General features: G+C 40.7%; 2 protein-coding genes across 4 annotated transcripts; both read left to right on the top strand.

Annotated features, from left to right (window-relative positions):
* The first annotated feature begins 54 nt into the window (after positions 1-54).
* Positions 55-4425, top strand: Ufl1 (UFM1 specific ligase 1). Of its 3 annotated transcripts, none has more exons than XM_022840041.2 (5): positions 55-234; positions 945-1170; positions 1500-1676; positions 1897-3067; positions 3286-4425. In XM_022840041.2, the coding sequence occupies exons 2-5, from the start codon at positions 970-972 to the stop codon at positions 4110-4112; spliced, it is 2376 nt and encodes a 791-aa protein (XP_022695776.1). In that variant the 5' UTR covers positions 55-234; positions 945-969; the 3' UTR covers positions 4113-4425. The 3 variants fall into 3 exon arrangements, with proteins under 3 accessions (XP_022695776.1, XP_022695785.1, XP_086826143.1); XM_022840050.1 differs by lacking the exon at positions 55-234 and adding an exon at positions 238-327; XM_086970017.1 differs by lacking the exon at positions 55-234 and adding an exon at positions 706-800.
* Positions 4426-4550: 125 nt separating this feature from the next.
* Positions 4551-9211, top strand: LOC111264274 (transmembrane protein 245). Its single transcript, XM_022840033.2, has one exon. The coding sequence runs from the start codon at positions 5809-5811 to the stop codon at positions 8356-8358; it is 2550 nt and encodes an 849-aa protein (XP_022695768.1). The 5' UTR covers positions 4551-5808; the 3' UTR covers positions 8359-9211.
* The last annotated feature ends 2003 nt before the right edge of the window (positions 9212-11214 follow it).

The raw sequence follows: 11214 nt of genomic DNA, 5'->3' as shown, positions 1-11214 counted from the left end.
ATATTCAAATGTAGGTATATCAGGGGTAGGTTGATCCTAATTCCATGATTAAACATCTACAAGAATTTGGCTCTTGTTACAAATATACGGAAGTTTCCTTAGCTTTTGAGCGATCTTAGTATCTATACGTTAGGTTAATGTGTGTGGTAGTGAGATTTGTGGCCAATATCATTCGAAAAACGCGAAACATATGTGACAAAAAGTCATCTGGTGTTGTGAATCTTTATTTGTCGAGTAAGTCACGTAAAAAAATAAAACATTGCCTAGGTGTTTTGGAAATTATAATCTTATCGTCTTCACTAAATCATATCTGCGAATCTTGTGGAGGTAAAAGTGTCCGAAAATTATCAAATTAAGTTATAACACTGCCTAAACGCCAACTAAAGAGAATAAAAATGCCTACATTTTAGATGGAGAAATACATACCTATCGGTTAAATCTACCAAATTGTACATTTAGTTGTGGCGTGAGCTGCTTTCATCAGCTGAAAGAGGTTACCCGTTAACCTATCCTTTTTGACATATTTACTTTTCGATACAGGTTTTACAGTATAGTATAATGCCTAATCCCGAGGACAAAATTTGCTTAAAACTCTTGTCCGATTCCTGGGTCATCGATTAGCGCACTTGTTTTTAAATTTAATTATTATTCATTGATGAGATATGACCACAGTGTCAATATTGTCATATATCATTTGTATTTCAGTCCGGTGTAGACATTCCGAATATTCCCGGATAAATTAGATGGCTGCTGAGGACAAATAATTAAAACGTTTTGAAAATAGTTAAATAAATCTTCAGGTAAAATCTTCATTTTAAACATGTGGAGAGTTGTTTATAATCTCTATGAAGTTTGGCTGTTTATGAAGTAATACTGCGCAGTTCGCGTGATACGTCGCACATTAACCTGGTACATTTGTGGAACTTATTTTTACCAACTTTCAGACCAATTTAAGTTCTCTACGTAAACATGGCTACAAGCTGGGAAGAAGTTAAACGGTTGGCAGCCGATTTTCAGCGGGCCCAACTAACTTCGTCGGTGCAGCGTCTGAGCGATCGGAACTGCATTGAAATAGTCAAAAAGCTTATTTCGATGAAGTTGATTGATGTCGTATTTACGACTTCCGGAAAGGAATACATTACACCACAGCATCTTCACAAAGAGATCAAGGTAATAGTACCCGAACAGTTCACCATCGTTTGCAAAATCGGAATACAACCTTTCAAAGTTAGATAATGAAAATCCAGCCAGGATTTTATCTAGACTTAAAACCTACAGACTACATTATTAAAGACATATTTTTAACATACATTGTTTCTTTTTCTACGTACTGCAATCCAAAATCACAAATAGAAGCTCTGTTTTTTGAAAGGTAAAGTCTAGCATCCGGTCTCTTTCTTTCTATAATGTTACACTACGGCAGCTGAAGTTGGAAAAGCTTACGATTAACAGGTTTAACAAATTCAATATTAAAACAACTTTCTGGTTTGTTGCTTTAGGATGAGCTGGTCGTGGCTGGCGGTCGCATTGATTTGAGTATATTGGCAACAAAACTGCAAGTTGACCTGGGGCATATCGAAAATGCCGTCACAGAGCTTCTCAAAACCGAAAGGGATGTCAAGCTTGTACTTGACCAACTCATAGCTGATAGCTACATGGACCAATTGGCAGAGGAGGTCTTTACCTTGAAGTAGTCATTAAATAATGATAGTTTTCTTATCATTGTGAAATGTGTTCGTCTTTTTTATACTTATATGGTGGTTATATGTTCATACTCTACGAAATTCATGTTACTTGAAATAAGTTGACACTTATTATTTTCGAACACGGGTTACATATATGCCTAGTACTGCGCATATATAAATGTTATCGTTTCAATGATCTTTTGTGCTTTAGGTGAACGAGCGGCTTCAGCAAAAAGGCGAGTTGACAATGGCCGATATCATCAAGTGTTACGATGTACCAGCAGAGTTTTTGCGTGCTGGCCTCATGGCCCGTATGGGCCGTATCATTAAAGGTCAAAGCGAAGACAAAGAGGTTCTGTACACAGAAGCATTTGTCACAATGCATCGATACCGAATCCGTGGTGCATTGTGCGCAGTTACCAAACCCATACAGATATCAACCCTCATCAAGAGCTATGCACTACCGGAACGCATCGCTGTAAACATAGTCGAGCAGTTAATCGGTCAAAAGAAGCTGCTTGGACTGTTGTCCGGTCACGATGACCGTGCGTTCTACGTGCCTGACATCTATAGTCGTGCACAAAAAGAGTGGGTTACCACCAATTTCAATCAGAATGGCTTCCTAGAGTACGATGCCCTATCCCGATTGGGTCTTGGTGATCCGAAAACTTTTGCTAAAAATTTGCTTCAAGACAAAAAAGTCTTGTTCTTGTCGTCGGTCTGTATAGACGAACACCTGCTGAGCCAGGTAGAGTCTTCGATGGAAGAGGCTAACCTCACTGGCTCCTGGGTAGACGTGGTTTCGATGCTGCCTTCGCAGTTAATCGCATACGATGTCAATGAGATCATATCGCACGTCATATCGACGAACAAGTTGATGAGGAGTTGTATGCATATCATTGCGGAAACGGTTGTGGTTAGTAATGTTCTTGTCGAAAGCTGTGTTAGATCGTTCGAACCGCTGCTGATGGAAAAGGCCGCGGTGGATCTCCAAAGCGGAATTGGAAAACTATTCGAGGAGCTTGAACGAATTCCGGATGAGATTAGCACTGAGCGAAAAAAGAAACTCGCAGCAGATGACGAAGAAACGGACAAGAAAGAGGAGAGGAGGAAGAAAGCGACCGGGGGCAAAAGTGGCGGAGGAACTCAGGGCCGAGAAACAAAGACGAAGTCGACGAAGAGAAAATACGGCAAGAAAAAAGCCGGTGGATTTGATGACTCCGATGACGATGGCCCGTCAACGAACAAGGGCGCAAGACCGCTAGGTGCTGCTGCCTCGCAGGGGAAAAAGGCTGAAATTGTGTTCATGACGCTGAAGGAGATTACAGATAACCTTTGTTCACTTGAACTATTGCAGGGAAGTCCTGATGAACTTTCAGCAGGTGAGTTCATAGTTGTTGGCACAAAACATTTGTTTCTACTATAGCGTTTAAAACCATCGATATTTAAGACAAAAGACCTATTGACCTTTTAATTCTGCATAAATCAATTGGTGATACAGAATGGCATCGACATTTAGCCAGGTACGCTTATGATTAAATACTTTAATTGAAGTTATTATTCCGGTTACTAAATGTATGATGCTTCAATGTCGATGCAGGTATAGCAGAACTAATTGAACGTCAGCTGAATTTAAAATATAAGCAAGTGTTGAAATCGTTGTATATGTCGTCGATGAATGCGTCTGCCTCAAATCGGCGTAAAACCCATAACGAACTTCAGGAACGCATCTCTACTGCTATTGCCCAGATTACGCTGTACGGGGCTGGGTTGGATATCTTCAATGGTGATCTAAAAATCCAATTAACAAAGTACTTGCTACGTAGTCTGTGCACTGACTTGGTAAACGTCATCACCGTATATCTTACTGCTGAACTCGGCCTGCCAATCGAAACAGAAAACCCCAATCCTGAGCAACGATTAAGAATGATTAACAAAATGGGCGGAGCCCAGAAAGAAACCCTCCTCAAAGTACATCAGAACCTCTCAGGGAATAGCGTCGACCAATTCCTTGGCAATATGGAATCGGTTTATGGAGCAGGCGTGCTAGATATGATGATTCGCGTTGATCGAAAACGTGATCGTCAAGTAATGTCTGGCCACAAGCTCACGCTGACGGAACAACTGACCAATGCATCCGAACCTGCATTGGCTCTTCATCTAGCTGTTTTAGTTGTGATGCAGACGCAGATGCAGAAAATGGTCCATTTCTCCGGTAAGTTTGTACCGCAGATGGTAAATTTCCTAAAAGGAAAGGTATCGCCTGATTTGCACGCCGAACTTTGCGCAGTTGAAGAACTAGTGATGAAGGACATGAAGCTAGAAGAGGGCGCTGAAAAACAAGAACTTAAAGGCAAATTGCGGGATAAGCTGAATGAACTAAAGGAGCTTGTCGTCAATTATAAGCGACTTAGTGAATCGAAGTAAACGCGAGCACCTTTTTCTAGACAACACTAACAAAATTAATTCAAAACATTTGAAGTAACACTTGCTGTTTTGGGGGCAAGAACTAATTACAACTTGATATGTTACAACTCGATTCCTCCAGAAGGAGCGATAAGAGCCTAGAAGAAGAAAAGAAGATATGGTGGACGAAATACGACGCTAACCTCACTCATTGTAATTTTAGGAATAACTTAACGGTGTACAGCGTATATTACTCTTTATTATTTTTCCTAAGCGTAAGTAGACTTTGGATGGAACAGAATTGAAAAGCTAACAATAAAATGTTAATATATAATGAGGCATTGTGATTATTAGATGGACGTAATGTATCGGCAGGATGTATATTGATTGCTACAAAGTCGGGCGTATTTCCGGTACGTAAATTTTCATGTTTGTTTTCAGCGAATTGTTCATTTTGATTATCTTTACCGTGACCCATTTTTCTTCTATCTGCTAAATTAAACATTTTTAAACTTATTTATATATAACTACTTAGAAATATTAGAAGAACAACGAGAACTTACAAAGTTCCCCTTGTAACTATTAGTTATTTTTAGAAGTATTTTATTTGTCCTTCTTATCCCCTTATTTCATATTATATATTTTACTTTTAAATCTACACAGTACTATTGCTTGTATTGATTGACTGAATTGTTTTTAGGTAGATTTTGTACGACTGCCTATCGTACTTTCTATTTTCTTTCTCCATATTTCGCTCGCGAATGTTTAACTAAACTTAAGTGCCAACATAGAACAACATGAGGCACATTGTTCCGCCACCTGCCAAGTCTATTTCAATCACTTTAATTTGCACATATCCAAGTCTCCCAAACGAAAATCCTTCATTCTTCGTCAGTAAATGTACGTCCATTGTTCCATGACACATGTAGTACAACGTATTTTGGATACATTTCCGGTGCGCTATGTCCCAACAGAAAAACAACGTTACTATGTTCTGTCTGAGCGTTTTGAATACGCTTAGCATCGGCAGAACAACCTACTTGTCACTGAATTATTATAATTTAACATTGGTCAATAACATATAGGATAATGCGGCCGGTGTTCTATCATCACCTGGTGAGGGTTGGTGTATGTCTCTTTCCTCGCTTAGCTCATTGGTCGACCAGTCAGTGAGCTGGACTTACGCCAATGAAACATTACCAACCCATAAGGCCCGCAGTAGTTCACTGAGCTGTGGAGTTATTTTGTATGAATCGAATAGAACTGTGATATAATCTTCAACATATGAAGCATACAATAGCAGTAACAAAGAGAGCCAACGAAAATTACAAAACGGATCAAAACTGGGTTGCTTTACCCCGGACCACCTTTCTTCTTAGAAACGGCAGTCGCCTTTGTAACTAGAGCCACCAATGCCCTCAAATTGATTCAATGGTAGCGGCTTAAAAGCACACTGTGACAAATTTGATTTTCCCCCCCTCCGACCAGCTGCTTGCCCGTGTCGTAAATGTCATTCCTTGGCAGCGAAGGGGCGGTGTTATGTAACAGGGGCTGTTATACGGTAGTGTTGACATGCCGGGGCAGAGATAGTAGCAATGTTTGCTTATCAATGATTTTTGACAGCTATTGTCAGCCGTAAAAGGTGAGAGTGTTCGTTTTGAGCGCGCGCGTATTCTGCCAAGTATCGACGCAGAACGAGCAATTACTCGTCGACAAAATGGATATGCTAAATAATATCTTCACTCCGCAGGGTCATGAATCGGCGATGAAGCAGGCTCTGTATAACACTCTGGCATTTGTATTTGTGCTGGTATTTGCCGCGGCTGGAGTGGCCCTGTACTTCATACTCGAGCCGTTCCTGCAGCCGCTCCTATGGGCCCTACTCTTTGGGTCGGTCCTGTACCCGTTCAAGCACTCATTGTCACAACTTCTTCGGGAATGGCTACAGAACGTACAAGCCCCACTAGTTGTAGCCGTGGCCACGTCTCCAGTGACGGTACTTGACAGCATCTCGCATTCGCTAATAACGTTAATAATAAAATACCTCAAACTACTACTGGCTGTTGCAGGCATTATGTGTGTATTGTACTTTTTGCCACTCGCCTGGTTCATGCGTGTGCTGAACGTGCTCAACGTCGCGTACGGACTAGTTGCTCGGCTTCTCAGTCTTTTATCGTCGCCGTACACCGTGTGGACAATGATTACCGCTTACGTTTTCTTGCTTCTGTTCAACTTCAACGCACAAGTGGAAGCTGTATTCGAACTGCTCAGCCCTATAATGTACCTTTCAATATTCTGCTTTGTTACCGGCATGCTTGGGGCTCTAAAGATCCCCATCGCCATAGGAATCGGTTGTCTGATTATTATTGGTTTCTTTGCGGAAATTGAGGAAAGAGGAAAGTGTGGTCCGAAGACCAGCGAGCGGGCCTCAACAAAAGTTTATGACCGCATGTCAATAGTGGAAATAACCGTTGCACGCAAAATGAAGCTATGGTACATTCGACTACGAGAATGTTTACGCACGCCGGAGATCATACCGGATCCTAGCGACAACGTGGACACTCCGGATGCGTCGGACGGTAAGCCGAGGCCACCTCCACTTATCCAGGTAGACGATATGGATAAAACAGCTGAGCAAGCCGATGCGGAGGATGATTTAGCGGGTAACGATACGTCAAGCCATGAAAGCGACTTATATCTAATAGCTGTTATTTGGGCTTGTGTCGTGATGCAGATCTACCGCAATATATGGTTCCTGCCTCTTATGTACATTCCGCTATTATACAGTGGACTAAAGTACGTCTGGCTTAAATTAAATGTCATGGAATGGACAGGTGGTTTCCGTAAGTCCCTTGATGAATGGTTCGATGCAAGACGTGAGGCAATTATACCCGATTTTATGACGCCTGCAATCCGATTGCTTCTAAAGGGCGATCGTAAGATCAAACAGATTCTAGAGAACTCGGTTGATTCAATCACAGCTATTTTGGTAATCATCTTATTATTTCTAGTGGCCACTGTCGGAACCATCTTTATGGCTGTACAAGTTTACGGTGAAAGTGTTCATCTTATAGAAATCACGTCGGGCGTTATTAATCGGACTGTCGTTCACAACCCCGAGCTGCAACAGCTTGTACCGGACACTATCAGCAATGTTCAGGGTGCTCTAGACTCTATGATTGGCGATGCGTATACCTACGGTAAAGACTGGATCCGGGGAGGCCTTAGGCGGCTTTTGGACGACAAAGACCCCACTAAGGCAGAAGCGCTTGAAGCAGAAATCGTCGAACTGTGGGACCGTGTTTATCAAATGTGGATGCAGAAGAACTCTACAGAGGTAAACGTCAGCGAAGCGTTGGCAAACCCTTCGTGGAACACCCTATTAGAGGGTCTGAAGAGCCTTGATATCAGTGCAATCACGAGCTTCGTCAAGGACAATCTCGACACACTGCAAACAGTTATCGACTCTCTGTGGGTAATCCTCAAGGGCAACGTCACGATCTTTATTTCGGTGTTCACAGCCATTCTGTCCGTCGTTTTTGGCGGCGGCACTGCTGTATTGAATTTCGTTATCAACTTCGTTATTTTCACGACCGCACTGTACTATCTGTTAGTGGCGAGCGATAGTACCTACAAGCCGATCCAGTTATTGAGTAAAGCTATTCCGAACAGTAAGGGTAAACCTATCTCAGGTCTAGGTAAGGCGGTAGAGCAAGCAATCAACGGAGTGTTCGCACTGTCATTCAAAATGGCCTTTTTCTACGGACTGTACACATGGCTAATTCATTCGCTGTTTAACGTTAACATCATCTACATCCCGTCGTTTTTGGCGGCCATCTTTGGCGCCGTCCCGTTCCTCGGAACGTACTGGGCTTGCCTGCCAGCCTGCCTTGAGTTGTGGCTGGTTAACGGGAACCCCGCAAAGGCAACATTCATGTTTGTCGCCCAGTTTCTGCCCGTGCTTTTCGTCGATACAGCTATCTATTCAGAAATTAAAGGTGGCGGCCATCCTTACCTCACCGGTTTAGCCATCGCCGGTGGAGTTTTCTGCATGGGTGTTCAGGGAGCGCTATTCGGGCCCATGTTGCTCTGCGTGCTCATAGCCGCGTGCAACGTGTATTCGAAGCTCGTGCAGAAGTCCAACCGGACGAGTACCGCCAATATAGGCAGTGATGGAGCACCATTCTCACGTGCTAGTTCACCAAAACCGCGCATGAAAAAACGAGCGTCGTTCAGCGGCCAGCTCGTCACTGATAAATTCGATTGAACCATTTAGCTAAATCATCAGCTTTCCACCGAAAGACAAATAATTTTTTGTATTACTTTAGTCCGTTAAGCTTGTTCTGTGTGGATATGAAACTATCAAAAAACCTATAAAAAAAACCATAAAAAAAAGAAGGAAATGCGTTGCAGCAAGTGATGCGACTGATACTAACAATAACGACGGTGAAAACAATAACGCTAACTGTTAAACTAGAGCGTTTCATTTATGTATGACGAATGCACAGAGACCCATAGAATAGGATACATATAGATAAACTACATGCTCACTTATGCTTGCGGAGACGATCGTCCAAAAACAGGACAGTGGTCAATCATCAGTAGTTTTAACGGTACGGCGGTAAAAAAGTTTGAGGCCTTAAAGACCACCTATGAAGAATTTTATCGACGGCACTCACTAATAAACCAGTTCTGGGTTTCCATCATGAAATCACGGAAGGAATCCATATTCGTGGGTTTTCGCCCAAAGTCTGATCCAAGTCAGGAGAAACGGGCTGTTATTTCGGCACCTTTTTGAAAACACTCGACGCTTTCACACGATGGACATGAAGGACAAGTAAAGACTGTGATGTTCTTATTCGTTTGCACAAGCAGATACAAAGAATGTAGAAGAAAACAGACAAGGTAAAATATAAAGGGTAACACTATTGTATGGTACATATAGGTTGGTATATTGAAATTAAGTGTGATTATAATTACATTGCAAGTGCTATTACTGTGCACCTCTATAAAGTGCCTTGGTTAGAGGGAAAAGAGTTTCTCTCTATTTTTATGTTCATCTAACAAAGTGGTACAGATAATAATATACATAAAACTATTTATTCTACTCTGTACAAAGAGTTGTCGTGTTTTTATTTCTTCACCATAACGTATACTGTTACATGTTATACTGTTTTTCCCAGAAAAGCTTTTTAAAGCCGATTTCGATGTTATATGGCAAGAAAAGAATAAATCTAGGAACTTATACATATATATTAAGTAAAGTTTATACAAATTCTTTGCATTGACATGATTAGCAGTACATATTACTGTAAATGCCATTTCATTAGAACATTTACGTTGTCTATAAAATCTAAAATTGTATTCAAAATGGTAAAAAGTGCTATCTAACTATTTTAACGATCTCGTTCCATTTTGTGTCCACTCACTTAATTATAACAAGCACAGCGTGCACACTATTGTACGCTGTAGGAAAAGTACACGAGCGTTAATTTTCTAGTTAAAATCATGTACTTCAAACACAGGGTATTTATTTATTGTTCCGAGTCAAACGAGATGTTTACTGTGGTTGTAGAGTATGACGGTTTAGTCTAGCCGTTACAGTGCACCCTCTCTTATCCATAGCGTTTCATAGCTGGAACCTATCGATAGAGAAATAGTCCGACAAGGCTACTGCAATAGTAAGATTTGCAATAACCTAACTTACGTACCCCATGTTTTGGACCTATCCCCTGAGCGGTGGGGTCACCTGAAACTTACAGCTGAAGGGTGCTGTACGTCGGACAGCTTTTGGACTTGGTACAATCATGATAATAATAATTACAATAACTAAACCATACAAACTGGAATATTCGAATTCTACTTAGATTTACTTACGTCTACGTAAGTGTTTGTTTGTCGTTTATTTTCGATATGCAAGGTATATTGATTTTGTTTAGCATATCCCTATCACAGATATTACCTAGTTTAGAGAGTCATTCATAAAGTGGTAAGGACATTTAAGATATATTTGCCCTTACCGAAGACGTATACATGCTGGTAATTATAAAACGATATCTAGTTATGAATGTGTCATCGTTAATAAGCACTAGCTTCAAGCGGTGTAACACTGCCAGTTAGGCGGGGTCGGCTTCGCAGCATCTTTAGAAACAAATGTAGAATAGCGTCAAGGTTCGGTGAAATGTCACGAAAACTTACCGTCAAATAAAAGTTGTATGTTTTCAGGAACCTTCGCGAACTCTCCAATTTAGGTAGCGGTAGCCCTTCAATTATTTTCAGTGGAATTGTTGCTGATCTTCCTTCTGCATTATATGAAATGAGAAGGACCGGAGCCCTTTCAACATTTTCATTCTAATAGTAATTGCGATGATTATATTTTTTAGGTTTATTATTTATTAGGTTTACTATATGGCATCATTTTTATTGAAAGCGGGCAAAGAAAAACTACTATGCGATATCGAAAAGGTAGCAAAGTTTATGCAGAAGATTCAACCCATTTACCCTTGAAGCTGAATACTTTTTATGGCTCTATTTCGATGACAATAGTATATTTCATTAGTGCTTAAGAAATGAGAACGAGAGTGATACTTTTTCACGTAATCTAAACCTTACGACCTCCGTAACTGTAAGAAATAGCATTTAAAAAAATTAAAATAAATTTCAATTTTTTTAATAATTTAAATTGGTATTGCACTGTTTATTTTATCGGGTTATAAACGTTTCGATTTTCTGTGAGTGCGCGTGTTATCGATTTGGTACGTAGGTAGAGGCTGGCTATTAATTGGGTGACTAAAAAGTATGTGATGAAAAGAAGCGTATCAAATCAGCCGCTCAAAGAGCATAACATTAAACGCCTTAGTGTTATACACCTTTCTGAATGAATCACAGGTTTGCTATGAGTATGTAAAATGTTTCCCTAAATATGCATTAGAAACACAAAAGAATATTTACATCGTTCCTTCGGAACCTTACGGAGCCTTCTAGCAAATCACTTGATCTAAAAAAGATTTTCACTGCGTTCTGTTCATCCGATAAAGGAAGAGAATTTCCAACGGACAAAAAGTCTGCGAAAACCAACATAGGGAGATGCTATTCAATTAATTGATGCACTCGTGTCCATAGC

Source organism: Varroa jacobsoni, unplaced genomic scaffold, assembly GCF_002532875.2.
Source record: "Varroa jacobsoni isolate VJ856 unplaced genomic scaffold, vjacob_1.0 scaffold_96, whole genome shotgun sequence".
NCBI classification, from domain to species: domain Eukaryota; kingdom Metazoa; phylum Arthropoda; class Arachnida; order Mesostigmata; family Varroidae; genus Varroa; species Varroa jacobsoni.
The sequence above is the reverse complement of the archived record's forward strand: the minus strand, read 5'-3'. Positions and strand labels throughout refer to the sequence as shown.